Below are 27,458 nucleotides of genomic sequence, written 5' to 3'. Positions count from 1 at the left end.
AGCATTGCGAGCGGTGCTACGAGGGGAGGAGCGGGGGGTTGCCGGTACGAGCGACGGGCTGAGGCGGCTTTCAACGACTCATTGTTTTGTAATTGTCCCAATGGCCTTCTGTCCTCAGTCGGAGCGCCGATAGAGCAGCGAGACGAGGTTAGATGTTGCAGGACTCACACTGAAACACACACACACGGGACGGCGAGGGAAGTGTGAAGCAGCAGCAACACAAAAGCAGCTGAGATAGAAACAAAGAAGGAAGGAAGGAAGGTATGGATCTCTCACCAGAGTAGGAGACACAAAAACTTTGAGCCACATGACATGGGTGAGTAGCTTCTTTTTTCCACTCAGGTTTTCTCACCACATATCTTCCCCCCCGTCTGCTGCTGTATGTCTTTATCAGTATGTAGGCACACGGAGGAGGAAGAGGAGGAGGTGGAGGAGGGGGTTTCTATCATACTGACCTATATATGTAGCAGTGCCAAGTCTTTAGCTGCTCGGGCTCAACATGGCTCAGAGGTTTCATAAGGCATGTTATGACATAGACGCAAGAGTCGTCCTTGTTCCTGACAAAAAAAAAAGAAAGTATCCCTCCCTCGATTACAAGGAGTTTTTAAATCTCTTGAGGAGCAGAAGTTGGCAGAAACAGTTTTGGACCAAGCACAAAAACTAACCTGTAGATTAGTTAGTAGTAAGAGATTGAAGAAGTGTGCGGGAATGTGTGGATTAATCGTGCAAAGTTTTGTTTATTGTGCATCGGTTTTTGCAAATAAAATCCTGGAGGACGCTGGTTTTAGACTTTCTATTAATGAGCAGAGCGTTGTGTCCTGCCACAAATACCACAAAACACTGATGTTTAATAATTTATAAGCGTTAACTTTCTTAAAAAGTAGTTTTGTTTGCTGATACTTTTCGATGTTTTTTTCCTGTTTTGACGTCCTGAGTGGGAGTCGATGCAGCATTTAGGGGGAAAACCGGTTCACAGAGTTGTTGTCTATCTTTACCAGCTATTGTTTGACACACTGGATATTTAACCACCTTGTTTAACGTGGCTTTTTTTTTCTTTAGAAAGGTCCTGCGATTGTGTGTGAGTGCACCTTTCAGTTTCCCACATGCATAAAGGACTCCGCGGATCAGGTGTCATGTGTCTAAAGTAGTCTTATGGGTGTTTATCGGAGACTTTGACACAGATTTTCTGCACATTCCTCTGCGGCTCTGTCACTAAAACCTGTCCACGCCGCCTCAGATGATCTGATTTCAGAGCGAGAAATGAGTTCGCGTGCTAGATTCGGTGCGGTTTAACTGAAGCGAGCGGTTTGTCTCTCTTATCTGATCTCCGAGGTGTTTCAAACTGACCAGCAAACACATAAACAGCGTGAGTGTGTGGGCGCCGGCTTCCGTACATGCTCTGTATCCCTGAGCGTGTTATGGGGGAGTGGTTTTTCTTTTTCTGTTTTTTTGAAAGGGGCGGGGAGGAACGAGGAGACGCTCGGCCCGTTCGAGTCCCCCCTCGCTGGGGCCCCGGCTCCAGCATGAAGGGTTATGTAAGTTTTTCAGCTGCCAGCCCTCCTGCCTGCCTCTGCCTCACATTCACAGTGTTATTGACTCAGAGAGGAGCTCGCAGAGCGGTCGGCCGGTAGTCAGTGAGTCAGTCAGTCACTGAGGCAGTCGATTCGAGAGCAGCCGAGTGTCCGACGAGGCTGAGAAGAGGAGGGACAAGTCAACCTCCGTGTTACTTCCTTTGCAAAAGTTTATTTTTTTCCCTGAAAGAGGAGGCAGCTTTGAGACAAGGAGGCAGAGGAGACCAGATCTTCTCGTTTCAACCATGCTGCTCCTGGATGAATCCGAGTCATTCGCAGGTAAGGTGCCGACGCTGACGATTGGATAACCTCGAGAAGTTGGAGTTGGAGGTGTGCTGCACAGACGCTCTGCGGCTGATGTGATGATGCAGAAGGTGTTTCCCACCACCGCTGCTGCTGCTGCTGCATCCTGTTTGGGGGGCAAAAAAAAAAAAAAAAAGGCATGAATGGAAGCCGGAGAGGGCATGAATGGAGGAAAAATGGGGACTTTAAAGAGACAGGGTGGCCAGAAGTGAAAGAAGCATCGCACAAGTGTCACAGGGAATGTGCAGCGTTAGTTGAGCGCCGCTTGTTAAGTTACTTAACGTTGTTGTGTAACACTGGATCTATACCTCCTCAAGCATGCTCGCTATCTGTCGTCTTTCCAGCGGTTATCTCCCCGTCTGGACCTCACTGCCGTCAATATATTTCTCTTTTCGCTCACTTTGCTCCATGTCGGATCTCTCTGCTCGATTCTTTTTTTTTCTCGCCCTCCTTCCACCTTTTCGCCGGTTCTCTCCCACGCGTGTCCGCTGCCTCTCTCTCGTGTTGTCATCCCGGCTCTGTCCTCCCATTGGCTGTTTCTACGGTTACCTAAACCAATGCCAGTGCGTGATTGGTGGACCCGGGCAGGATTGGGCCATGCTGGAAGTGTGAGCATGTGGGAGGCAGGAAAACATATGGTTCAGCAGACCAGTGGGTTAGGGGGATAAAGGCGTGAGGCGCCGGGCGAGGACGGCCCAGTCTGGACGCCGTTTTATTTATTTTTTTTTTAATGTTTTTTAAACGTTTGCAAAGGCAAGATACTCAGGAGGTTCATTTATTCCTCTAAAATTAGGAACACTACAAGTTATCAGACCTACTAATGAGATGTTTTTCTTTAACAGTGTGTCTTAAGTCCAGTTTAATGTTTAGCGGCTTATTTCGTGCTAGAACGAGATGCTCAGGAGCAGCAAGAATTTAGTTTTTCTGCCAAAATAAATGCAGATAAACCTTCAGTCAAAGCAAATTGTCAGACCTTTGTTCTTTCCCAGCATGTCTTTAGTCTAGTTTAGTGATTTGTGTCATGAACTTGGAATTGAAAAGGTTTATTTCTGCAAGCTTGACCCATTTTAGGACCTCAGTTACAGGCAAACGTGTCAGTAACCATTTGAAAATAGGTTGTTTTGTCCACTGGGATGTTTTTTTGTGTTGCATTTGGTTCGAAATGAAGTTAGAGTCAGTTGAAATGCTCGCTTTAACTATAATTTAATCGACTCTGATGAATGGAGTAAGAGCTGTGAGTCATTTTTGTGCTTAGTCTTTCAATTTAATGTAAGCAACATACATCTAAAGTCACTGGCTGAAGTCTGATTCACAGATATGAGCTCACAGGAGAGGAAACTTGTGTTCAGGTTGTCTGAGGTCAAGCGGCTCACGCCTAAAAACACCTTGGTTACCTTGTCTTTAAGTCAAATTTAGTTGTCTTTCCCTGATTGTCCGCCAGAGTTCACGCGATAAAAGACAAGATAAAAACATTAATCTCAAAGGAAATTCTTTGATATGAGTGTTAGCACAGTTTAACCTCAGTCTTTCTTTGTTTTCGACTCCAATCTGCTGGTAAACAGTTTGTCTCTTCGGTTGAATCTGCCACCAGAGAAAAGCTTGTGTTGTGTTTTTGTTAACCCACGTGTTGGAAAAGCTGCTAAAACTTTTCCTTCACGGGTGAAATATAAAAACAGCGGATCAGTCAAGGATTTCAGAAACACCTGTCATCGTTTGTCATGTTTTTTTGCTCAGGTTGCACCACGTTTGTGCCTCCCCTGTGTGTGTCGGCGTGCGTTTAGACACGATCCTTTATAACATAATAAGTCACGTCTGCACGCCGGTAATTCGAGGGATTTGCTGCGGGTGTTTGGCTCGCTGTGAAAAGAGACGCCAGGCGCCTTGTCATCGCTGCGAATGTGGCATGTCGAGTGATGATAAAGGCTAAAGGAACACACTGTTCTCCCCCAGATCTATTGTGTGTGTGTGTGTGTGTGTGCGTACATCTTCCTGAGAGTACAGTCTGTCCAGTGATGAGCCGATTAGATATTTCAGCAGCAGCAGCAGCAACACCTCTGTGCTACAGTAAGAAGCAGGAAGGAGCTTGTTGTGCCAAATCTGTTTTTCTTTTTTTGTTTCTCCGCCGTGCCGCTCCTCCCGAACAACCAGGAACAACCTGTCCTGTTTCGGACCAGCGCCGGGAGTCCAAACACACACGAGCACGTGCAGTCTGGCTGCTTTCATAAGCAGAGAGGATGTAGGCTTCGCCAGACCGGCCACATGGCTCTCATTCCCACTTCCCTAATGTTCTCTTTGTTTGCAGTTTTTGTCGATCTCTCTCTGCTTCCTCTTGTCAGATCATATAGCGGCTTTCTTTGTTCTCCTTCCCAGCAATTTCTTTTTTCCCCTTCTTTCATCTCGCACACTTTGTTCCCTCTCCAATCTCTCGCCGTTTCTTTTTCTGTTTGTCACCTGCTTTTCATAGATTATAGATTTATTCCTCCCTGTAAGTGCAGCTTTCATCCCCCGGCTTTGTGGTCTCTCTAATAAGCTCCTGCTGCTGTCTCTTGTTTTACCTCGTCTAACCTCCACCCTTTCTCACTCTTGTTTTTTTTTTCTTCTTCTTCTCCTCCTCTCCCTCTCATTAAATGGCTGCAGTGCTGTATAGTGTTACATTACAGCGGTCTTGTGATCAGATCATCCCGAGGCCAGCGCTTGTGCTATAAAGCAAAACCACTTAGATTACTTCACACTGCAGTCAAATATTACTCGATTTACAAGCAGGAACAGGAGCCGGTTTTTTGCGTAATGACTTGTTCAGTTCTTCTTTGGACAAGAAGTTCCTGGAACAACGTTGAAAACGCGCCAAGAGAAAAGAACGTGGTTTGTGTTTCATCTGAAGGACGACTAGTTCAACCAGTTACCCCGTGAGTGAAAGGTTGTGCTGGGTCACCACAGAGGTTTGCGATGGATTTTTAGCAAAGCATCGCGATAAACCAACAAGAAACCAACACCAAGTTACAAAATCCTACAACCGAGCTGCATCCGATTGGACAACCGCTTCCCTCGTGGGCTGTCTGTTCCTGGATTTCAAACCTTTTGGAAGCTTTCGGTTATCTTACGGACACATTTCACCGTGCGGCTGCTGAGTCTGTCTTCATTTTAGGTCGATGATAGAACAGAATCCCTTCGTTGTCGTTGGAAGCAGCAACTCTGTCAGTCAGAATCCAACAACTCTTTATCTCAAAAGTGCAGAGAAACCAGCAAATATAGAAGTATTGTAGAAGAGTAGTCCGTGCAAACTGAGGTATAGCTTATAGAGATTAAAACCCTTAGCGTAGCCGGTGTTGCACTTTGCTGAGCATCTGTGAAAATGGTAGTTTAACTGGAAGTTTTCCATTGACAGCCCCTGGGTTGCATAACGTAGCCGAACCCTCAGCTTCTTGTGGCAGTGAGCTGCTTCGTCTCTCGAAACGCTTCGTGAATGCGTTGCACGGTTGCTTAGATAGACGATGAATGTGAGGCGTAGAAGTGATGTGTGGACGCCCATGTTGTTGTTGTTTTACTGCTTTTCTAGTCTGCAGGGGTCCACTGGGAGGACTTCTTGAAAACACAGAGAGTAGGTTGTTGAGTTATTTCATTTGCTTACTACTGTCTATGCTGGCGACACTGGTCACCATTTATAACCGTGTGATGTTGTGCTGTAGGTGTTGATGTTCAGTCTTTAGTTGAGTTGTACCTTCAGTTTGTTACTGGTTAGGTATATTTTGTTCTTAACCAACCCACCAGTGCATTTGAGAGTCATGTTAACTTTTAAAAATGCCAAAATGGCATCATTTATCAGCGCCACAAACTGTCAAAACACAAAGAACCCTCAGATTTTCAGCTTTCAAATGGTGCCATTGTGCTAGAAAATAAAAACAATTCGAAGAATAAAATCCTTATATTGCGTCCAAATCACTTTATTCTACATTATCATTTAAAAAATGATCCAAAAACAAACGGTTTAAGGTAACCACACTCTAAAAAATCCATGACAAGTAAACTATTCATGACTCGGCTACATGTGACAAAAGTTTACACAAGTACACAACAGACAAGTAAATAATTTAGCTTTCTTTTGTTTTGCTGCACACAAGACGTTTTTAAATTCTCTGCACTTTCAGCCGTCCCATTACTGCCTCCATAGAGGTGCAGGACTACAGTGAGTAAAAACAGAGCTAAGAAACCAAACTTGTTGGAGTTCAGAGGGTTAAGGGCTGTCACGAACTGTAGCGTTCACAGTCTGCTAAATAATAATCTGTGTATATGGCGGCTGAGCCAAGTCTGACGTGTTCAGACTCCGGGTTCGGGAGCCTCCGCTGCTGCAGGCTACTGATTCAGTCAATGACTAGGATTTAGTACATTCAGTTCAGCTTGAGTTGCTGCGATGAAAAGCAGCGCAGGGCGACCGCTAATTGAAGCCAGCGAAAGCTCAGATGATGATGTTACGGCAGACGTTTGTGCAAAAGGTGTAAAAGGTTTCGTTGGTTTGAGGAGGCTGAGAGTACACGATGTGTCCCGAACGCTGCCAACGGGGGTTTACGTAACCGGCTATAGTGTGACCAGTGCTCTCCTCCTCCTCCTCCTCCTCCTCCTCCTGCTGCTCCTGGTTCTGTCTCCTCTTCCTCCTCCTCCTCAGCAGCAGCAGCAGTGACACACTGGCCTACAAACAGGCTGTTCTACCTCGACTCACCCCTCTGCTGCTGCCACCGCCGCTGCTTCTCCCTGCGTCGCCTTCCTTCTGTCTTCAGTCTTGTTCGTCTTTCATCGTTCCTCCGACACACTCTGCCAGAGGGAGGGTTTCATAACTCACCTGCCTCGCTCTAATAAAGCAGCCTTAATAACTCATTCAGGCCAGCCGGTTATATAAGTGAGGTGCCTGTGTGTGTGTGTGTGTGTGTGTGTGTGTGTGTGTGTGTGTTGTTCTGTCATATTGAGGGATGCATTAGTCTCTATTTTTGTCTTTCTCAAGGCGACCACGTAACCCGGTTAATGCTCGGTCCGTCTTTGGGAAACTGAAAAAAGCTCCAGAGACGTTTTGGTGTTTTTCAGGGCTGTTTTATGTATCAGCAAGTTAGCGAAATATCTAAAAGTCATGGTGAAATCACTGTGAATCAGGAAAATTGCACTTTTAAACAATTTTTTTGCACAAATTCTTCGCTGTGCTTTCCTCTGACTGATACAAGCTGATTCTGTTTATTAGAATTTGTTAGAGAACCTCTCAAACTCTCAGCTTTCTGGATGTTTTTTTGTTTTTACTCACTGTGGACTCACTGTTTTTTGTTGCAATATAAAGCCCTGCTCCTCTATGGAAACAACACCACCAGGACTACAAGTAGAGAGAACTCACAAATGTCTTTTGTGCCACTATGATCGCCATAAATCATGAACCAAAGTAGAATTTCTTTGGTGATTTACTTCACCAAATTTTTATTGTTTTTAAAAAGGGCCCCATAGTTGTTACTAATACGGGGACGGGGGCTGTTTTTTATTTATTTTTATATACTTGTTTGTACTAGTTACCTGCAGTTTAGTCCATCCATTATCTATACACTGCTTAATCCTCACTGGGGTCATGGGGGGCTGGAGTCTATCCCACCAGTCTATCACAGGGCTACACTTAGAGACAGACAACCAAGCACACTCACATTCACACCTACGGACAATTTAGAATTAACTTCAACATGTTTTGGAAGCCGGAGAGAACCCACGCTGCACGGGGAGAACATGCAAACTCCACGCAGAAAGATCCCGGTGACGCGAACCGGCGACCTTCTTGCGGCGAGGCGACGGTGCTAACCACCGCTCCACCTCGCAGCCCCAGTTTAGTCCAGTTCAGCTGATTTTTTGTGACGTGACTGCTGGTTGCAGTGGAGTCATGACTGGCTTCATAGTTTTACCAAGAAGTGCAGAATTTTCAGTTTTTAACAGAATCTGGTTTGACTGAACGGCACATTTTTAATTGAGACGTCGGTTCAGATTCGTTTGGCACAACTTGTTCTAGAATCATCAGAAAGTTAAAGATTTGATGATTCTTTCTGTTTTTACGGTTTCTGGCTTCGTTAAGTGGTTTCTCCTCCCTCAGTTTCATACATGTGTGCATCATGTTGCTGGTTTTAGTTTATATATGACAGAAGTTCTCCAAAAAATTTATTCCAAAACAAGTGGACTCTTCCAACACATGAGCGTTTTTACATCATTCATCAGTCCGTGAATTTAAAAAAAGTCACATTTAATATGAGCCAAGTCGTAAATCTCGACTATTAAAAACCTTTAATCGGAGCGAACACACAAGCTGTTGGATGTTTAAATATTTAGTCTCTCTCGGACCGACTGATTTATTGATCTGTTTACCTGCCATTCTGAGTTCCAATTTATCTCCTCTTCATCATCATCCGCCCTCCCTCACCCCTCTGCCTGTCCTCACCCGCCCACCGCAAACCCGCCCGACATTTTCCTGTTGCTGCAATTTGGGTGGAAGAGTCATAAAAGCGAGAGAACGGCATGAACCCTGAGGATCGCCGCCCTCCTCGTACTATACATCCGTGCATTTCAAAGTCTGGCTTGTTCTTTAAGCGCGTCCCTCTGGTGTGTGTGTGTGTGTGTGTGTGTGTGTGTGTGTGTGTTGATGACGTGGTGCATCTTTGTGTGTGTGTGTGTACAGGACGTGAGGTTCTTGTGAACATGCCGGTTGTGTAACAGCCAGAGGCAGCGGTTACATAAGCGTCCCTTCTCGTCCGACCAGCCTCGGCGGCGGTGGCCTGTCTGTCTGTTACGGAGCAAATTTCTGCCCAACCGAGACTCAGACTGTGTCAGAGAGGAAACCGAAGGGGCTGTGAATTAAAACAGGCCGACTTGTTGTGCAGCAGCCTCCAGGTGGAAATTAAACGGGAAGTTTTGTGCCTGGACTCATAACGCAACCTACTGACCTGGTTAACGCGTTCCTCCCTGACCCGTCTGCTTTTGAAGCCGCTGGTTGCTGTCAGATCGTATCAGCTTTCCGTTCTCTCATGTCTCTGATTTGCATTTTTTTTTTTTGCTTTCTGGGAAGTTTCAACAAATGTTCTGCACATGTATTCTGTTTTTTTTTTTTTACTTCTGTTGAACTTAACGGTGGTTTCTTTTTTATCAGATGAAGAGTTTGGCCGTGAAGATAAAAATCACACTGATGGTAGTTTCCAACCAACCGTTACATAAATAGTGTGCGAGTCCAGAGGAAACACAGACTTTTTTTTTCTAGATTCTCAAGATATGTTTGCAAAGAGACACTAAAATCGGTTTAGAAGTAAAAGCTGACTTTGAAAGGTTTGTTATCTTTTTAAAAAATCACCAAAATTACACTTTTTATTGGAGCCAGAAACTCAAAAGAGGAAGAATCATCGGAGTTTAAACCAGAATATTTCATCAGCATCACTTTATTCATGTTATTATTACTTTTTAACGTATTATTTTTCTAAACTAACTACCCAGATTTTGCAAAAAAATATACTTCTCAACTTAACCGAACCACCATGAGCGACGGAGCTGCAACCAACAACACTTTGTGAAATAAATAAGAAAAGACATTTTTATTTTTTATATTTATGGCATTATAACTTACTGCACAAAGCCACCGTTGTGCTGTTTCCTTAGAGGTGCAGGACTTTATACTGCAGTGAAAAATGAGCCCACTGTGAGTAAAAACACAACAATTTCAACCCTGAAATCTCAATTTTTAAAGTGTTTTTTTTTACTCATGAGTCCCATCATGACGCTCCTTCATCTCTAGAAATAATAACATAAACTTCTTCTGATGGAAAGTAAAAACATCAACAAGTGACTAATCTCTAATGAGCTGATGAATCATTTAGAAACTTTCACTTTTAACCTGAACAACAGGATTAGCCACAGTTGGCTAATATCGTTCTGATTCACTTCTGAAGACAGATGATCATTTCTATGTACTCAATAAAATCTAAGACGCTTCCACAAAGCACGCATCACCTGTAAATCCATCGTTCCTACAAAGGCTCGCCAACAGTAACAAGCACAGACGACACGAACCGGTTATCGAGACGTAATTACACGTTGCTGTTGACGACGCCTAAAGAAAGACGTTCTGTTTCATAAACCTACGTCAGCGGAGGGAGGCGATGATGTAACGAGGTCCAACGAGCACCTGGACAAGGTGGAGGAGGATCAGAGGACGGAGGAATTCAGAAAAAGAGTAGAAGCTGCTAACTGAGCAGGACAATGAAGAGAGGGTTTTTCCAATTTCATACGGAGATATCATGACACAGCATTAAATGGAACAATAAATACAGAGGAGGGAAGTAACAAAGTACAAATACTTTATTTCTGTACTTAAGTAGATTTTGCAGGTATCTTTACTTGAGTATTAATTTTTCTTTTTTACTTCCTACATTTGAACACAAACATCTGGACTTTCTACTCCTTACATTCTCAAAACTGGCTCGTTAAAGACGTAACAACAAACGTCTTTCTCTTCCCCAGCAGTGTGCAATCTGTCCCTGAAGCTCAGCACAGCCCTGCCTGCCTCAGCTGCCTGCCAGAGGCTTTTTAGGACTGATGTTCAGACCCAAAAGGGCCCGTCTTCATCCAAAGAACTTTGAGAACCAGCTTCTGCTGAGGCTCAATAAAAGATCTTGAAGAGACGAGTGTTTCCATGTTGATTATAATGTTTATAATGAAATGGAAAACTGTCCAGTGATGTTTTTCTCTGTAGCAGCACTGTGCAGCTTCTTAAAGGATGAAAACAATCCTGTTTAGTGTGCTGAAAACTTTTTTCATTTTGCAGAGTTATCAAAAGAGGCGTCGCGTGTCATCGAAGCTAAAAATTCATTTTTACTTTTGTACTACTTTTGTACTTTTTTACTTTTACTTGAGTAAAGGAGTTCAGTTAGTACTTCTACTGTTATCAGAGTCTGTTTTTGCACAAGTATTTCTACTTAAGTAAAGAATGTGAGGACTTCTGCCATCTCTGAAGAAAGATCTTAAACAAACCACGACTCATATGTTCAGCACATATTTGCTGTCTACATGTTGGCCAAAGCATTTTCCAGTTTTTAAAAGAAATAAATTACAACCGATTTTACCTCAAATTTTACATTCTGACTTGAAGTGTGACTGCATTCGTTTACTCAAACAGGCAGCAATTCTTTTGTAAAAGTAAAAAAATAAAGAAAAAATGGATGTGAAATGCATTAGAGCTCCTTCAGAAATGATAATAAAACTTAAACTAAAACTTTAATTAGCTACATGAAGAAGAAATAATAAAAGATTAATGGCTTTAACACCCAAACAAATCTGATTAAAATGTTTAAAAATTAAAGTAAATCTTAAATATTGAATTAAATGACCTTGTTTTCACACATGCGCTGGTATTTTCCCTTGTGACGATTTCATTTTTGCGTTTATCCACAGACTCACTGACGTTACACAATTACCTGGAAACTTTCCAAAACATGTTGAGTAATTTCCAGGGAATCCGACACATTTACGTTTTACAAAAATTTAAAAAACAAAACAAACCTCTTGCAAAACATAACCAGCTAAAAAAAAATCTGATGAAATTGGATTAATAACTTTGACGCTACGGTGAAATCCGTGTGCGTCCGTTTCCTCTCCGCTTCCTGGAATCGCGTCGTTTGTGTGTTTGTGACGTGGAGGATTCTCCGCCGTGTCGTAGTAAACATCTACTACCGTCATCTCTAATCCGTCAGCGCAGATGGCGGCCGGAGAAGGACGGGTCACGACACGGACGGGCTTACATTGGTTTTGTTTATTTATTTGATTAGATTTGTTTTATTTGTTTATTTATTTGTCTGCGAGGAGGTCAGAGGAAAGAAATCCCGTGAATGATGGATCATAGTTCAGTTCTTTAGGCGCCTGATATGTGAGTTTGAATCCTGTGGATGCAGATGAATCCAGATCATGTGACGTATTGTGAGGAATCAGGCAGGAGGTCGTCAGAAATCAGCTCGAGCAAATGTTACTGGATGACTCGTACAGATTACAACCTTCACTCGTGGTTGGAGTTCGAGGGCAGCTCCGTGTTTCCGTCTGTTCTACTCATTTTGTTTTTAATATTTTTCCTTTGAAAAGCAGCCAGAGATGACAAGAAGCTTTCTGCTTTCTGTGCATCCAGCTGTTTTCATCGCTGTCGGGTAAAGACACCAACTCGTCAAGTTTCCCGAGCCAAGAAAAACAGCCTGCACGCATGTTTTGGTTTATTCAACGAGGCTTTGGAGGGGTTTTATGACACTATAGACATTCTATGAGGTCTATGTGTGTGTTGTTCTGCTGCTTTTATGTATTGTGTGGATTTATTTGGTGTTTTTCTCACACTATAGGAGCTGAAATGCTTCGTTTCAGCTCCTATTGCCAGCTGGTTTTGTTTTAAAATGCCAAAGCTACACCATTCATCAAAGCAAGAAACTGTGAAAACAGAAGTAATTGTTGGAATTTCAACTTAATCTAGACTCAAAATCACAATAATCTGCTTGTCTCATTCAAGAAAGCTGATAAAACTCACGGTTGCCTGTAAAAAACTAAAAATTCTGTGAACCTTCAACTTTCATTTTTTTAAAATATCTTCTGATTCGTGCCATTCTAACTTTTTAATGCTTCATGACGGACATTTTCCAGTCCTCCCTACTTCTAGCCATGATTCTGCTGCTTCTATAGAGGTGCAGGGGAGAGAAAAATGAGGCTACAGTCAGTAAAAATAGCCTTTTTTAAGGAAATAATGGCAAAGCTGCTCATTGTTGGAACTAACTGCTGGTTTGCTGTTATGCAAATACACGGTGATGTCGATACATAATGGAAGAAAAACCTGGATTTCAGCTGAACCGTCTCAGTTTTTTGTAGGAAAATAAGTTTGCAGACCTCCTTAAATGCACAAAACAGAAGCTGGATAACACACTGGAGCCAAACATGGGCTCTTTAAACAGGCTTCCATGTAGAGCTTCTCCTTTCACCTTCCCTGTCCTCCGTCTGTCTTCATGACACCTGAGTTATTAACACTTACGCGGTGCCGTCGCATGTCCGCGGTGTCGTGTTCCTCGGCACAGCGCGAAGCGTTACATAAACACTTAACATATACGTAGATGCGGTTACATAAGCCCGAAGACGTTCCTCCGCTGCAGATGCAAACGCTGACCGTGATCGTGCCGCCGACGGCTCCGCATTCTCTTCCAGCCGCATGCTGCGTCTCTCAAGTGCTCGCTGTGTTGTTTGTCTTCAACCCAGAGGCAGCGTCCAAGCCGAGCAAAGTAACGGCTCAGAGAATGTGCTGCTGCTGATGATTCAGCGTTTCGTGGAGACGCCTCGTCACATTCTCTCGTCGTGACGGAGCTCCACCTGCATTCGCGCTTCGCTTCGAGTCGTCTGGTTTTCGCGTCCTGCTCGCGTCCCCTCCTCCTCGCCGGCAGCGCGGGGCTCCGGTTTGATTCGGTCACTTAGCAACAGTCAGTTCCTCAAAGTTGAATTTTCACTTTAAGGCCTTGGGAGAGATGCTTGATGAGGTGGGCAGGTCTCAGCGTAGCGTCTAAGTAGAAGGTGTGAGAAGCTGCTGCTGTTCAGGTTCAGATGGTTTGAAACTCACAAATGAGTTTGCAAGTTCAAGAAGCAAGTCTGCAGTAAACTCATAAACATCATCATCATCAGTGTTTTTGTGCTTTTTATGTGAGTACAGAAACAGATTCTTCAGATTTCTTCTTTTTGTCACACAACACGTCCAGATGCACCAACAAAAAACAACTTCCAGGGTTTGTTTTTTAAGTGCACAACAGAATCAGTTTATCACAACTGGTGATGAAGTTAGCAAAACAAACTCCCACATACTGTAGATTGCATTTTACTATTTACATTTGAACTTTGTTTACACACCGGTCTCTTATCTGCTCTGCGTCTGCAGTTCAGCCGAGAAGTCCCAGAATTTTTAATCAGGTGACTGTTGGTCTCAGCTGAGTCATGGTTGTGTCAGGAAGTGCAGAGTTTTAAGTCTTTTAAAGAATGTGGGTAAAGCAAACAACCTTTAAACGAGACATGTAGAATAGAGCGATTTTGATGAAAGTATCCTGAGCAAACGGGTGATGAGTTCAAGGACCATTTTTAAGTTTAAAATGTGACCGTTTGTTCTGTTTTTACAGTTTCTGGCTCTGATGAATGGTGCAAGGTTTGTAAAGACAAGATGCCTTTTAGATCTGCTGGCAGGTTTTGGGGTTGAGATGTTTAAAGAAGAAACTAAAATAGAACATTTGCTTTACTTGTTTGTCCAACTTTGCCGTCCGTCCTGATTTTCAAACACATCCCCGCTGCCCTGTTAGTGATTAAACCACTCGGTGGTGCGGAGCCATGACAGACGGATGCGAAGCAGCGTAAACTGTGAGCGGTGTGGCGGGAGGTGCAGATTAGCTGCTGGGATCCAGGTAACACGCGACATGTGGAGGATTGTGTCGTACGTACGGCGTTACGTAACTCGCGTCGGTACGACCGGCCTGTTTTGATTGGAGCGCTGCCAGCCTGGCGTCGCAGGATTGTTTGCGCCTAAAACGCGTGTTTGCCGAGCATGATTCAGGAGAGGGTTTGGGTTTCCTGGGCGCTCGGTTGGGGAGCATTGAACAATTCATGGGTTATATAACTTATTTTGTGCGTTTTGTGCGAGTGTTGTGTAACCTGTCGGGTCATGATGCGGTAAGATTCTCCCAAAGGTGTCTGCAAATATGAGTGTGTATATGTACGTTCCTAGATAAGTCATACCTGCTAGTTGTCTGTGCGCTTTGTATTTATGTATTAAAAGATTGACTAATTTCACTGAACATCTATTCTGTCTCTCTCCCGCAGAGTTTTACAAAAGTCACAGCTGCTCAGTCCTGAATGTTTTCTGTCCATGCTTACGTCTGCGTTCTGCCGGGAAACACAATCCTATAACAGTGCAGCTATAGCAGGCTGATGAATATTTAGTAGGTTATGAAACTTGTTTTTCCGCGTCATTTCTCTTTAAGCGCACTTTTCTTTGGAAGCAATTTAACACCGAGGGATAGACACGTGTGATTTGCATGTTGTAGCGCCGCTTTATTTACCTCCCCGATCGCCTCGGGGTGTCTTTGACTTTATCTTTGTTAGATTTTATTTGGTGGGGGGAGAAAAAAAAAGAAGAATCTCTCACTTCTAATACATGTTTACGATCCGGCTCGGACTGATAATTCAGCAGCATCCAAACAACATCAAATTGCTTTCAGCCGGATGCCGAGTCCGTCCTCTCCTCGGCTTCTTCTCTCCGGAGATCCTTATCTCGGCTAAAAATTTCTCTGGTCGAAAGCATTAAAGTGCTTGTTAAATGCGTGGACTCTGTCAACAAGTGTGGTCGGCTCCGCTAATGGCCACTGCATCCCACTCTTCCCTTTTTTTAATCTTTACTGGAAACAGAAACTGAGGTTGTTATTCCATTAGAAGAAACAGCCTCTCCTCTCCTGCACTTCATTATTATCTTTTTTTTGTCTCTGATTGAACAAAATCAAATCTGTTTTATTCGGATTTTCGTGCCAGAATCCAGCAGACTCGTCGGCTCGTCGGCGTGATGTTGTTCTGGAACTTTCTGTTTTGGAGGGAAATGTTCAGACCAGAACATCTCGGATGCAGTCAGTGGGCAGGAGGCGTGGCTTCCAACTAATAAAAGCACATTTCGTAACATATTTCATAAAGTCTCCCTCTGTGTGGTGAATGATTCCTGGATTTTGTCCTCTTGACCCGAGCAGAAGGAAACATTCCTGCTTCCCAGAATCTGTTTGTGTTTGTGTGTCGCCACCATGTTTTTTTTAAATGTGTGTGTGTGTCATTGTGAGTGTGTCGTACACCCCCTCTCACTCTGAAGTGCATCTCTGCCTTTCTCTTTGAATGATGACCTCGCTTTCATCTCGTCTCCTCTTTATTTTTTGCCTCCGCTGCCCCCTCAGTGTCTTGTGTGCGTTCGTCGGCGTGTGTGTGTGTGTGTTTGTGGTGATGTCGAGGCTCTATATGCATTTTAGGAACTGTTATATAACTGTTCTGTAAGGTACAGTTGGAGGAAGGGAGGGAGAGTAGAAGAAGAAGAAGAAAAAAAAACCACAGGGCAGACGGAGTAAAGAAGTGGATTTGTAAATCAAATCTGTGACACGAGAAGAAACTTATGTTAGTGCTCCCACCTCTCAGATGATATAATAATCCAGTTTCAGGAAAGCGCTCCCATTTACTATTCTAGGAACACAATGTCTGACAGCTCAGCCCTGGAAATAAAACATGTGAGGCAGATGATATCTTGAGCAGTGACAGCCACAGCTTCAGAGTTTCTGATTTAGACTGCTTACCCTTTGATACTTGTTTTATTTTACATTTCTTGGGGGGAGATGTTGGGATCTCTGTTGCCTGCAGATTTAAAGGTTCCATATTGTGACACTGTTCAGATGATTTTAGGTGGAAAATTCACAGCACAGCTATTGTTTTGAACTTGTCTGTGGTGAGTTTGTCAGACAAAGTTGTGGCTGGCTGTTGCATGGAAGATTATCTAAAGTGACTACAGGTTAACGTGGTGTTTTTGATACTTCAAACTATGGAAGTGAGAGCAGCTTTAACCTGACTTGATAATCCGACCCTTAACAATCCTAAACCTTGCTGTCTGACAGGTTTTTAAGAAAAACAAACAGAACCCATTAAAACAGCCTTAACATACCGACAGCCTTGGATTCTGACTCCAGCATGACATTTAATGTCACCAATCAGGATAACGACGTATTATCTGATTGAACAATCCCACAGATTGGCTACGTTCACACTGCAGGACTTGATGCTCAACTTTCTTTGTACAATCCAGTTATTTTGTGAGTTCGTTCACATTTCCAATTAAATGCGACTTGTATGTGATCTGCTGTGTGAACTTCATACGACCCAAAAATGTCCCGCATTCGCAGAAGAGGACACGACGACGTCACACGCAGCGAGCGTGCTCAGAGTTTATGGAAGTAAACACGGATGGTCATTCCCAGAAGTGTGACCACTAACTAAACTAGCATCAGCAGCCAAGTACTGCCTGTGTGTTCTGGCCACTTCCACCCCGTTAGAGCGCTCCAACGGGGTGGAAGTGCCCCCCGGACCCCGCTGAATATTCAGATATTCATCATTAATTGGATCTGAATATCCAGAGACCAGAAAGTGCTATTGGGACCAGCCCTACTAGTTATTAAACAATTATGAACAATAAATATTAACAACTAATGAGCCTTCCAGCATCAAGCCCTCCTTGTATCTGGACCTCCGTCTTGACAATCCGACATAAAAGAAGGTTTTACATTTAGCGTCGGATTATCGAGTCACGACTGTATATGTGAACACAGAGAGCAGGAGAGAAGTAAACAGATATAATTGCAGCTGAGGTTGCACCAAAGAACAACAGGTGACATGAAAACACAGTAACACACCCAGTCCTTGTGTACTGGTTTCAAATGAAAGTTTCCACAGAGGCTAATGGTAACGTTAGCCACACAACGACCACAAAGGATTTGTTGTGGTGACGTTAGCATCAACAATAGCAGTAATCCGCCGGGCGTTCAGCTCCTCGGATGCTGGGAGTGCATGAAGACTCTTGTGTTCANGGGCGTTCAGCTCCTCGGATGCTGGGAGTGCATGAAGACTCTTGTGTTCACTCTTGCAGCCAACAGCAGAACATTTGATGGGTTTTCACTCATAGCTGAGACATTTAGAGTTAGCACAAGCAGCTCGAGAAAGTAACTGGTGGACTGAGAGGCAGCAATGACGGAGCAGGATTAGACAAAGTGGATGACTATCGGGTACCAATTGGTTTTCAATAAAACTCTTGCTGCCTTGTAAAGATCGAACTCGAGGAGTGGAGGTAGTAAGCATCAGCATTTTCTCACAGCTTTTGTTTTGAAACCTTCACGGTTATAAAACATACAAAACACTATAAAGATGGATTTTGGCCATATGGGACCGTTAGGAAACACTGGTAAACTTCATCCATCTGTCTGTCTGTTGGTCACCCTCAGGGAGGATCGTGCTTATGCTCATTATTTGTTGGAGTTTGCGTTAAAACTTTGAATTAAAATGCCCATATGTAGACAAGAGTGTGAGCCAAGTTTTTCTGCAATGACGCCACATAAATGTACACACAGGTGGGAAGTCGGGAAGTTTTATGTTCATTTACTGCCCTTCCTAAAGCACGCTGTAGACCAGGGGTGTCCAATCCTGCATGTTTTAGATGTTTCCTTCTTCCAACACACCTGATTCAAATGATCAGGATCGTTATCAGGCCTCCGCAGAGCTTGATGATGAGCTGATGGAAGAGGGAAACGTCTAAAACATGCAGGATTGTAGACCATGTATTGTACACATTAGGAGTTTACAGGCATGCTTGTGATCCTACGGCAGTGAATCGTGGATATGTGCACCAAAATTTATCAAATAAAGAAAAATATCAGCATAACAATGGCCGATGACTGACAAGATTAAATGTTTGTCCAAATGCAGATTGAACATTTTCTAACCTTTGACGCACCAACATCAGAGGATTGTTCTAAAGAGGCATGACGGTGATTTAACCGACTTTTTTGCTCCACATATAGCTAATTACACGGGAGTTATTGCGAAAAGAATCGCTTCGAAATGCTCGACAGACACACCAAGAAGCATTGAGCTGGTGTCATTAGCAGCCGGATCAAGAAGTTTGTTATCACATAGATGCGCTGAAGGGGCGTTTTATGTAAGTTGTTTTTCAGTTGGCGGTGAGCTCATCACCAGCCTCCATGCTCCATTATGTCGAGGATGTGTGTCCGTCTGCGTGCACATCCTCATGCCAGGTGTCACGCCGTGAACATGTCTCGTATGCGACTCTTTTGAAATTGAGAATTAATGTTTTGGCGGCGCGTCCCCCTTTTTTTTTTTGTCCAGTCGTCTCCGGCAGACTCTTGGCTGCGCCGACCTCCACGTTTATACGGATATATTCATGTATTGATTAATATGTGAACACTTGTCCTCTGGAATGTGTGTGTGTCAGTGTTTGTGTCCTGTCTTGTGTTTCATAAGCCGTCCATATTTATGATCCAACTCTTACATAAGCCTCAGATCTGGTTCAGTGTGTTTCTGGCAGAACAACTGAGAGAGCGGGAGGAGGAGGAGGAGGTGGAGGAGGAGGAGGAGGAGAGAAGAAGAAGAAGAAGAAAGGTGAAATACAGGCAGATTGAGGGGGAAAAAGAAACAGACAACCGAAGACGCGTTTGAGGAAAAAAGCTGACAAATTAAGATTAAACAGTTTTCATGATTTTGGCTCAGACTCTCACTGATGTCGTTTAGTTGAACACTTAGTTAGATCCTCCAGCAGATCAAGAAGTCACACCAGTGTGACCCTCCTAATAGTTTTTTTTTTTTGTACTCTCATTTTTAATCACTGTGGGCTTCATTTCTCACTTCAACATAAAGTCCTGCATCTCTATGGAAACAGCACAACCATGGCTAGAAGTAGAGAGAACTTTAAATTGTCTTTTGTTCAGAGAAAATAGCAGAATTTATTTATTTGTTTTACAGAGATGGAACAAAACTGAAGTTTGCATTTCAAGTGCCCACAAGTGTTCAGACAGTCAGGAAAGTAAAGGTGACTCTACGTACTACAGATGTTTTCCTGCTTGTTTCCCATCTGCTCTGTGTGAACACAGGCTGTAGTTCATCCTAGTGGAGCTGAAAAGTTCCCGAATATTTGTCACATGACGCAGCGATTTTTTGTAGATTTTCAGAAAACGTATTTTTTGTTGTTTGCTTGAGATAATATCAATCAAAATGAAGTTGAGTGGATTTGACTTGACAAAAATAGAGATAAGTTTGATCGATCCTGTCTCAGGTAGACGATGGAGACGTGGGTTTTCTGAAGGTTTGTGAAGATCTGTTTTTGTTTTTTATTCCCTCCAGAATCTGGTTAATGGAAATATTATTTTTGTTCAAACTTTAAACGTGACGTTAAATGATTTTTGATGAAGTATCACAACTTTAAAACTAGATTTTAATCCTCATGATGAAACAGGAATCTGAAACGGGCTTTTTTTCCCACCATAACGTGCCTTTCAAACATGCCATCCTGGTTTGAAGATAAAATGTCTGTGGGCTGCTTTGCATTTCGTACTTAGCAGCGATGGTGTGGTTTTGTTTCAGCTATTTCCAATCATACCTTCAATAAAAGAAAAAGAAAAACCTTATTACTTAGTTGGCTCGTCTGTTGCAGCACTCTGCCAGGTGGCCTTGCCAGGTTTTTAATGGAAGAGGAGTGTTGCATCCACACCTCAGGACAAGCCCAACTGAACAGAGACAAATATGTTCACCTGCACGAAACCGACAAGAGAACAGATCACAATGAACAAACAGTTCAGCGGTGATCCAGTAAAACTGGCCGAGGATATTGTCGGTACTTCGTTTGTATGGTTTCTTTCTTCTTGTTTATTGACAGTTATAATTACGAGGCGTGCAACTTCAGTCGCTGTCGTTTCTGAGAACAAAGTGTAGGTGGCACTACACAGCCAGAACAACTTTTTAATTCAGTCTGATGACTCAGTCGTACTCATCTGCCCAGATTTTAATTAGACGATGTCCTGAATTTGGAAGACGTCGTGAATTTGGAAGTTTGTAAAATGTATTGTCGATTCTTTTTGGTAGTTTGGTTTGTTGAGCTGCGACAATGAAGTGCTGTTTCATGACAAATTCCTCGAGTATTACAAAACTCACAGCTATTGTCACTGAGCAGACACTAGATTCTTCTTTCTTCTGGCATAAAAGCTGTTTATTTGTTAAAATCACACCTGGAACGGATTTTTTTTTCATGTGTAATAGAGGAAGCAGTGGAATATTCATCCAAAGAAAGGCACAACGTGGATTTTTATGTTAGAAAAAGATCACATGATTTGTGCAGCACTTGTTTAGCAGTTCAGTTGAATTTAAAATGGTTCAAAAGGTGCTTTAACATCAACGCTTTGGGGCTGCATTGTTCATAATTCTGTAGAGGACCGTCGGTGTTGTTTAAAATGTTCCTTGTAATAAAAGACAATGCACGCTGCTCCACGCTTTTCTTTGCTTCATTTGGTAGACGGAGACGTTCTTGAACATCAGCTGGCTAGCATGTTGGTTTTGTTGTGCAGCATAAACTGGACTTTAGTGAGCTCAGTCTCTATCGGAACATCAAAGACAACAAGCATCTTGTAGCTTTTAAAGAATATCGGGGGGAAAATGTGCTTTAAAAAATGTTCTTCTCCGTTGCAGCATTTAAAGCATCTCCATCTGACTGTTCTGTACGATTATAAAACTGTTGCATCTTTTATTTTCTGTTTGCGTATTTCACCAAGAGAAACCATCCATCCATCATCTATACACCGCTCAATCCTCACTAGGGTCATGGGGGGCTGGAGTCTATCCCAGCTGACTCAGGGTGAAGGCAGGGAAGAGACACCATATTTTTTGTAAATGTTACCCAGAATCATGGACGACAACAATCTGAACTCATAACTTACACCGTGTCCTGTTTTACTCTTTTATCACACTTTGAATTAACAGCATCTGTTCTGTCTTATGTCCCCGTCACAGACCAGTCCCACAGCGCCCCCTTCAGCTCCGAGAATGAGGCTCAGGGCGGCGACCCGGCTGTGTGGCAGTGCACCCCTCCCCCATCTACCTCACCCTCGGCGGAGACGCCGGCTCACCCACCATCCCAGCCCGGGTCCAGACCCCACTCCAGGCCGGCAAGCCAAAGCCCCTCGCCTCCCTCCGCCCTGACAGGAACCAAGAAGAGGAGCTCCAAACCTGTACACATGAGACGCAACATCAGGTACGAGACCTCAAACATGGCCTCGGTCCAGGAGCTCTAATGGACGCCAACGTGTTTGTATATTTGCTGGTGATTCTAGTAACACTGTCTGAACCCCAAAACCTACTGATGGGTTTCAAAAACACGTCATCTTTTAAAAATCGCACGAATAACACCATTTATTAGAGCCAGAAGCTGCAAAAACAGAAGAAATTGTTGCTTTTTCAGCTTTCCAACAGTCCTTAAACTACTCATCTCAATTGTGCTGTTGTTTTAGTAAACTTAACCAAACCTTAGCTTAAAATCACGATGTTTCATCAACTTGTTTTATTTAAAAGTTTCCCAAAAATGAACCGTTTCTGCTGATCAGATTCAGTAAAAAAACTAAAAATATCATCAGTGACTCAGCTGCAACCAACAGTCACATGACAGAAACCAGGAACCATTCGGCTGAACTGCAGGCTGTGTTTCCACGAAGCAGACTGGAGGCAAGCGCAGAAGCAAACTAGAAATATAAATAGTAAAATATCGACAGTATGTCCCCACTTGTTTTTGTTATGCAACAGAGGGGTTAGGTTAGAAGCAAAAAGGACTTATTGGTGGCTGCAAGAACACGGTGGACACCAGGAAGCACGTGAGGGTAGCTGAGTGAGGGAGGGTTTTCCAGGGGAGGTTTCCAAAGGGACCAGAAGGGAAGAACTGCTGAGGCTGGAGCTTGGCTGCAGAAGGCTGGGTCCAGGAGGCGTCACTCCAACAGGGAGGCTCTGGCATAAACGCAGACAAAATCACAGTTAGACAAAGCAAGTCTCTTCTAGCAAACAGTTTCTGTAGACAACTTGCTGGCCTGTTGCCACTCGAGGGAGGAATAATCCACTGGCGCTGGAGCACAGGTGGAGGCAGGCTTCATCCAGCGCTGATTAATGATGAGCCTCAGGTGTCCAACAGCCCCGCCCAGCCTGAAACGGACTCGGATCACCACAGTTTTTCTAGTGTCTGTAACAACTTGAAAAGATCTCACACATGCAGGTTGCAGGTTTACCGAGTTTTTGTACAACCAGTAATCCAAAAAAAATCAACTTTAATTTAGATTTTTTGTGGTTTATGACATCAAAATTGTTTTATTCTACATATCTCACTCAAAAAAAATCCTAAAATAAATACTTTGCATTATCCAGATTCTATAAAACAAAGTTCTGTGATTAGATGCTCAGCTGAGAAACATCAGTGGCTCGGCTGTAATGTTACGAACCAGTTATCGTCTGCGGAGTCACCTTTATAAAATCATTAACTAACTAACTAATTATGAAAGGTATATTTTGCAGGACACATGTAGTGTAACCAACAATCACAACCCAGTTAATTCAACACAACATGCATGTAGGAAACTACTACGACACAGATGTTGGGATAACAGATTAACTACTTTGCATTTGCACTTGAAGGCCGAGTAAACCAGTTTTTAGAAAACAAGTCTGACTCACGCGGTAACCGGTCAACCTTGAGATAAAAAGGATTACCACACAATCCTCTGGGTACGCTGCTGCCGACACGCAGAGTAAACTAACATCCACTCCGCTTATTCAACACTTATTGTATTCCTAATAACACCCAGCGGCCGGATAACAGGATTCATCATATCGCTGCTGTATATCTTTTATTCTTCCTCTCCTCTTCCCCTCGTTCTCAGATTTCACTCTAATTCTGGCCAATTACCGAAGAAGTCTGTCCCTGATTATACATATGCTCGGCGCGCAGCTTCGTCACTCCAGGCTGCCAATAAACATGATATAGCTCAACCCCAAATATGCTGTTGCTTTTACATAACGGCGTGTTAGGAGTAATATGAACCATGTGCCAGAGATGGAAGCTCTGGGTTTAATTCCCTGCCTGTACTTCCCTCACTGATAAGATATTTAACTGTTTACGCGAGTGGTGCAGGAAAAATGGTTTGAATTATCTGTTACAAAAATTTTCCCGGAATTGTTGTGAAATATTTTTTCCACACTCCAAAATCCCCTGCAAAGTATGAAATGTGTGTTATCGCCAATTAAACCGTTTATCTGAGGCACAAACTGTAAAAAAAGAGAGAATTGTCACATTTTCAAGTTTTCAACCGTCCTTGAACAAATTCTATTCGTAAAATTAGCCAAAAACGTAGCTTTAAATCGCAATATTTGATCAACGTTCCTTTATTCTGCATCATATTTTTAAAAAAATGTCAAAAATAAACCATTTTTATTATTCTGTAAACAAAACAAAACAAAAAAAAAGCCGTGACCGAACAGTCAGATGACAAAAATTCAGAGACTTCTTGGTTGAACTGCAGGCAGTGTTTACACGGAGCAGAAAGGCGGCCATTTTGGAAACAAACTAAAAACAGGAATCGTAAAATACGTATAATACTTTCCTTTTTTCCCCCACATTGGTAACACCTGTAGGCACTTTAAAAAAAAATGTACGTGCCAATTTCAGTTTTTATCAAATTAAAAATTGAGGAAATTCAACTTTCTTATTATCAGTTTTTTTGATTTATGGTATTTTAACTGTGTCGTACTGCACGAATGACAATTTTTGAGTTCTTGCTACTTCTATCTATGGTTGTGTTGTTTCCATTGAGGTTCAGGACTTTATATTGCAGCAAAAAACAAACTCCACAGTGAATAAAAATGTGTCAGGGGCAAGAAAACGGCCAATAAATGTGTTGGCAGGGGCAGAATGAAACTCGTTTGTGCCAGCATTCACACATGAGAAAATACAGTTTATCCAAATTTGATATTTTGCTGCATATTTAGTGTATTTTTTGGCCACCAGGAGCAAAAGAATCAAGCTAAAAGAGACTTAGCTATCATCGCTAGCGCATTAACAGACATTTCACAGCATCACCAGTAATTTGAAGAGTTTGTTTTCTCTTTTAGCCTAAAAAATACATTAAGCTGTGGTTGTGTTTTCACCGACTTCTCAGAAACATATACGCCTGTTTAGCTGCTAACTGTTTCGCTACATTAACTAGCTAGCAAGCTAGCTGCTAACTTTGCCCGCTATTTAGCACTAGCAAGTTTCCTGCTACATCTGGAAATGACACGACTGACAGCGCTGAAACTGAGTCATACAGTAAATGAGCTAATAAACCAAAATATGTTTTAATAAGTCTCGTTATAGAAATATTCAGCTATTCTACATTATTTTTGTTTGCGTTTCGTTCGTAGGAAGTTGCTGAGGGAGCATCAGTTGGAGGCCGTGACCAAAGCCGCCCAGCAGGAGGAGCTGGAGAGACGGCGACGTCTGGAGCAGCAAAGAAAACAGGATTTCCCCGTACCGCTGCTGCCTGAATACACAACTGGTGAGCGCAAAAAAAAAAATGCACAAAAATGCTCCTGCAGCTGCATCCGATAGCACCAACTCCTGCACGTCAGCTAGCATACTGTAGCACGCTGGGAACAAAATAGATTAGATATGATCACTTTCGTGGCGGCGGCACACAGCAAAGAATATGCACTTTGCACAGCCTGTGATGCAAACACACACTTTAAATGCAAACTGCAGCACAATCGGCCACAGACGATCTGAAGCCCTGACAAATGTGATGAAGTTCTGCTTTGCAATCTGCCGACCGCCTGGTTAAACTTCACCCACACATACGTTGATGTATCTGTACATCCTGTACGGTTTATGAGCAAATGAATGGAGGGAAAACCCAACTAATAAAAACACAGATGAAGCCTGATATCGTTCCCAAGAGCTGAATTTTTTTCCTCATTTTTATTACATTCTGACGTCTTTCTTGATCTGTCATTCCCGTGCCTCTCTTCAGGCGACGTGACGAAGCACGTGTCGTCATCGTCGGCCTCGGCGGCGGCTTCTCAGCAGGAGGTCAAGCCGAGCAGACAGGAGGTGATCTGCGTGGACTCCAGCAGCACCGGAGAGGACGACAGCAAGACCGACGAAGCCACAGCAGCAGCTAAAGAGCACAAAACAGGTGAGACGCACTGATGTCGGCTTTGTCTTGGAGCATCTTAGATCAGCAAGTCGCTTCAGCATCACCTGATGAGCTACTGAAATCAGATAACATACATTTCAGCAACTGAAACTAAGGATTTTTTGTTTATTTCTGTCTTTTTGTCTGTATTTTTTATGACTCAAGTGTCGTGTCCTTGTCACAAAGCAGGTGTTTTGTTTTGCATTTGCATCAGTGTTTTTAAGATTAAGCTATTTCAGAGACGAACACGACTAAATCACCTCATTAAGACAAGTTTAGGAGGAAGTTGATTCTTCTCAAAGCAGAAAAATACACATCAGAGAGAAAATCAGCTACAGATGACATTGTTTGCAAATCTGAAGCTCTGACAAACGTGTTAAAGGCTGAAGATCTGCTTTGTGACTTCATAGCAGAACACAATCTGACTGAACTACATATAAACAGTACCTTATGTCCCTTAAAATCAGATATTATGCAAGAAAAATAGCAAAAATCCAGAAAAAGAGCAGAAAAATCAATATAAACTTCGGAAAAGAGACCCTAAAGAACCCAAAATAGTCTAATTTTCCAGCAGAATCCAGACACCAGATACAGTACGGCTTCTTTTCCTTTAACCACGCTGTATATCCATCAGTGGTTAATGCAGCTGAACTGTGTCCGACCCGTCCCGGTGTTGGAGGCCCGGGTTACTCTTTGGCCTCTCCATGTGTAAGTGGGCCAGTAGGTCGATGAGGCCAGAAGGCTGCAGGAGGTCAGGAAAGCAAACGGGGACGCAGAGCTGTGAGGTTAATCTGTTACCCGTCATCCAGCTGCATGTTCTCTGCAACTGTAGAAGGGCTTTTTCAATGCAGGATCTTGTTTCCCTTTATTTTTCCTAATCCATAACCCTCTAAACTCCAATCTAAGTCAGACGTTTTTTTTGTTCCCGTCACGTTTTTACCCACTGCGGGCTCATTTTTCACAACAACATAAAGTCCTGCACCTCTATGGAAACAGAACAACCAGGACTAGAAGTAGAGAGACTTTAGAAACGCCTGTAGGGCAATATGACACAGTTATAATGCTATAAATCATGAAAAAAGTAGAAAATGAAAGCTGATTTTCTTTTTCCAAGTGCCTACAGGTGTCACCAACACTGGAAAAAGAACAGATCAGTGATCAGTCGTGTGTCAGAGTGGACATTTTATTTGATTTTTACAGAATCTGGTTAAAGCAAAAAGTTTATTTTCAAGTAATTTTGATGGAAATCACAGCGATGAACTTAAATTTGGATCATTTTAGGAGTTCAAGCCTCATCGGAGGGTTAAAAATCAGGCGATTCTTTGTGTTTGTACAGTTTCTGACTCTGATAAATGCTATTCAGGTGTTTTTTAGTTTAATTTTATATCGCTTTTAAAGCTGCCGGTGGGCTCAGAGGATGAACACAGTTTTGTAAACAGCCTACATTTGGAGAAAAAAACTAGAATTTGTGGCCAGTTTAAGCTGCACGATGACGGAAAAAATGTCCAGCATTTCTGTGTTCGGTCTTTAAAAACGAAGCTCACAGGACAGTCAGATGTGTCCGTGTGGTTCAGTTTACTGCCTCAAATCCACCACAAACGCCTTTTGGCAGATCTTAGACACCATTGAGCACAATCAATAAATAATTCTTTATTAGAGTCTCATTTTTCAACATGACGTCCAGTTTAAAGGCGTATTTATATCGCGTCAGATAAAAAAGGAATTTTCAGATTTGTGATCGGCTTCGTCTGTTTAA

At 42.9% G+C, this 27,458-nt stretch overlaps 1 protein-coding gene across 2 annotated transcripts; it reads left to right on the top strand.

Annotated features, from left to right (window-relative positions):
• LOC103373762 (helicase ARIP4-like) lies at positions 1-26,149 on the top strand. 2 transcript variants are annotated; one of them, XM_008303738.1, is made up of 4 exons: positions 1-316; positions 21,507-21,747; positions 24,933-25,066; positions 25,538-26,149. In XM_008303738.1, exons 1-4 carry the CDS (start codon positions 313-315, stop codon positions 25,714-25,716), a joined length of 558 nt encoding a protein of 185 aa, XP_008301960.1. In that variant the 5' UTR covers positions 1-312; the 3' UTR covers positions 25,717-26,149. The 2 variants fall into 2 exon arrangements, with proteins under 2 accessions (XP_008301960.1, XP_008301959.1); XM_008303737.1 differs by lacking the exon at positions 1-316 and adding an exon at positions 1,473-1,850.
• The last annotated feature ends 1,309 nt before the right edge of the window (positions 26,150-27,458 follow it).

This window comes from Stegastes partitus, unplaced genomic scaffold (genome assembly GCF_000690725.1).
Source record: "Stegastes partitus isolate 25-593 unplaced genomic scaffold, Stegastes_partitus-1.0.2 Scaffold2061, whole genome shotgun sequence".
NCBI classification, from domain to species: domain Eukaryota; kingdom Metazoa; phylum Chordata; class Actinopteri; family Pomacentridae; genus Stegastes; species Stegastes partitus.
Note: the sequence above shows the minus strand (reverse complement) of the source record. Positions and strands in the feature narration are given on the sequence as shown.